This window comes from Antrostomus carolinensis, unplaced genomic scaffold (genome assembly GCF_000700745.2).
Source record: "Antrostomus carolinensis isolate BGI_N321 unplaced genomic scaffold, ASM70074v2 scaffold49979, whole genome shotgun sequence".
Classification (NCBI taxonomy): Eukaryota; Metazoa; Chordata; class Aves; order Caprimulgiformes; family Caprimulgidae; genus Antrostomus; species Antrostomus carolinensis.
The window spans coordinates 1-2766 of NW_010338852.1; the positions used below are offsets into that span (position 1 = coordinate 1).

General features: G+C 56.5%; 1 protein-coding gene across 1 annotated transcript in view; it reads left to right on the plus strand.

Moving 5' to 3' along the window:
- Nucleotides 1–607: 607 nt before the first annotated feature.
- The window catches only part of LOC104530911 (ubiquitin-conjugating enzyme E2 Q1), a gene marked incomplete at both ends in the record, with an annotated part of 2284 nt that continues 125 nt past the window's right edge, over nt 608–2766 (plus strand). Inside the window, 6 exons of the mRNA XM_010175641.1 lie at nt 608–692; nt 1155–1215; nt 1714–1804; nt 1919–1977; nt 2254–2302; nt 2572–2667. Of these exons, the coding sequence (XP_010173943.1) occupies nt 608–692; nt 1155–1215; nt 1714–1804; nt 1919–1977; nt 2254–2302; nt 2572–2667 (441 nt within the window). The remainder of the gene's footprint in view (nt 693–1154; nt 1216–1713; nt 1805–1918; nt 1978–2253; nt 2303–2571; nt 2668–2766) is intronic.

Genomic DNA, 2766 nt, shown 5'->3' on the forward strand with positions numbered 1-2766 from the left:
CAGCCTCTGCAGCCCAGGGCAGCACGTGTGGGTCTCAGGTGCCCCCGAGGCGTTGGGGCCGTGTGGGGCAGCCTTCCTGCAGCGAGATCCGGGGTTCCCCTCTGCTCTCAGGAGCTGCACCTCACTTTGGGCCGTGGAGGTGGCTGGTGGGTTGTGCTTTCGTACCCCTGGGCTGAGATCCTTGCACAGCTGAGAGCACAGAGGTGTTTCTGCTGCAGCTGGGGTGACACATTTCATAGAATCCCAGACTGGTTTGGGTGGGAAGGGACCTTAAAACTCATCCAGTCCCAACCCCCCTGCCAGCAGCAGGGACACCTTCCACTAGACCAGGTTGCTCAAAGCCTCATCCAGCCTGGCCGAGAACACTTCCAGGGAGGAGCAGCCACAGCTTCTCTGGGCACCCTGGGCCAGTGTCTCACCACCCTCACACCAAAGAATTTCTTCCTGATGTCTGGGGCAAGGGAAGTTGCTGTAGGGGGGGGACTGAGAGCTGAGGACCATGGTCAGGTCTAGTTTAGAGGCCAGAAGGGATTTCTGGCTCCTAGAGCAATGGCCATGGTGGGCACAGGGTCCCAATGCAACTTCCCTCCTCCCCCATCCCTCGCAGGGTGCAGTGTCTGGGTCTGTGCAGGCCACCGACCGGCTGATGAAGGAGCTCAGGGATATTTACCGATCACCAAGTTTCAAGGGCGGTGAGTACCGAGGGGAGCTGGGGGAGGGGGCTGCTGCCTCCCTGCTCGTGCTGGGGTTTTCCTCCTCGTTTTGGGTGGCACCTCATGGGCCTTAGAGCTGTTCTGCTCAGCTGGGGAGAGGATTTGTGACCTCTGGTGATTGTGGCTCTGTCAGGAGTGAGCAAGACTGCCCTCCTGTCCATCTGTTCCCTGCCCGTGCTGGATGGAAGCGAGGAGCATGCTGTGGGTGGGACAGTTATCTGGCTTTGAGGGTGATGGTTCTCCAGCCCCTTTCCTGAACACAAGGACTTGGGAAGGAGCAGTCATAGGAAAAGTGCTGCCCTCAGGATCGTCTTTATGGCCAAGTGCTGCTTTTTGAGGGGTTCTGTGCCAGGCTGAGGTTGTGCTGCAGGGCCAAGGGGATGTGAGATCTGGGTGGTGGCTCGATCTCCTCTTGAGTTTTGCTTCTCCTCTGCCTTGCAGGATACTATGCAGTTGAACTAGTGAACGACAGCCTGTACGATTGGAACGTCAAACTCCTGAAGTAGGTGGCATAGCTTGGGATCATGCAACTGTGGTGGATCTTGGTGCCAGAGGGGAAGTGAGCAGGACAGGGGAGCACCTGGCAGACCTTGGGGCAGCCTCTCTCAGACAGCTTGCTTGCTGTCTCCACGTCAGAAAGGAGATGACATCTCCAAAGATGAGATAATCTGAAGGGCGAGGGCTCTGCAAGTCTGTCTGGTGTTCCTAGAGTCCTGGAAGAGGTGCATCAGACAAAACCCTGAGCTCTCACACCCTCCAGACACCAGTGCTGCCTTTTCCTTGGGCCAGGCAGTCTTTATCTTTAAGCTGGCAGCATGGAAAAAGGGTGTGATGGTCTTCTCTGCAAACTGGGAGCAGAATGCTGACAGCCCGTGCTGTCGCTGGGCCCCCGTGCCAGCCCGGTTGTGCAGGTACAGTAGTTGTGGGGTTTGGTGCCACTGAGCCGCTGATCTGAGCTGCCCAACCTCAACTCTGACCCTCTGGGCTTTTCCTTCGGCAGGGTTGACGAGGACAGCGCTTTGCACAATGATCTCCAGATCCTCAAAGAGAAAGAAGGAACAGATTTCATCCTCCTGAACTTCTCCTTTAAAGTAAGGCTTTCCCTGCCCCCCCCCGAGATACACCCGAGTGTATCCGACGGGTGAGTCGTCAGAGAGGACGTTTCTCAAAGGCTCAAAGATGTTTCTCCCCTTCTCTCCTTCCAGGACAACTTTCCTTTTGATCCACCGTTTGTAAGGGTCGTGTCCCCGGTGCTGTCAGGGGGGTAAGTAACTCTCTGCTCCCTGGGGTCTCCAGTGCTGCTTCCTGCAGCAGTTTTTACTGAGAGTTTCCTCCGCGCTGCACAGTCCGGTCACCTCCCTGACAGGAGTTTGCAGGAGCTCTCCCAGGAAGCACAGACAGGGGTGTGGTGGGGTTTTATTTTTTCTGGTGTATTTTTCCATCTCAGATCTACTCTGAGAAAATTACTTATCTCTGGAGCAGCGAGTGGGTGAGTCCCTGTCCATTTCTGACATAACTTTGCCTCATTCCTTCCCCAAAGGTACGTTCTGGGTGGCGGTGCCATCTGCATGGAGCTACTTACAAAACAGGTGGGTACCAGCTGCCACGGGGGGCTCAAAGCTGCTAGTGTCACCTTGGGTCACTACTGCTGTTTGCTCTCCGGTATATTCCTGCCCTTGGGGCCTGCTGGCAGCCAAATCCTGCTTGTAACCCTGGCTGGCAGCTGCCTGGAAGGCTTTGTGATGCCTGGGCTGGGCTGGGCTGGGGAGGTTGTTTCTTTACCGTGGGGAAGCACAGCCCCTTGTTGGGGGTCCTGTCTGGGCCGGGGGTTCTCACCATGTTGTGCTCTGTCCCTCAGGGCTGGAGCAGCGCCTACTCCATCGAGTCGGTCATCATGCAGATCAGTGCAACTCTGGTGAAAGGGAAGGCACGAGTACAATTTGGAGCCAACAAGGTGAGGCCCAGTCAGTGTAAGAGAAGCTGAGGAGCGGTTTGAGTGGGGTGGAGGCAGGTGATGAGCAGGTAGCAGCTCGGTGCCAGCTGGTTTGTGTAG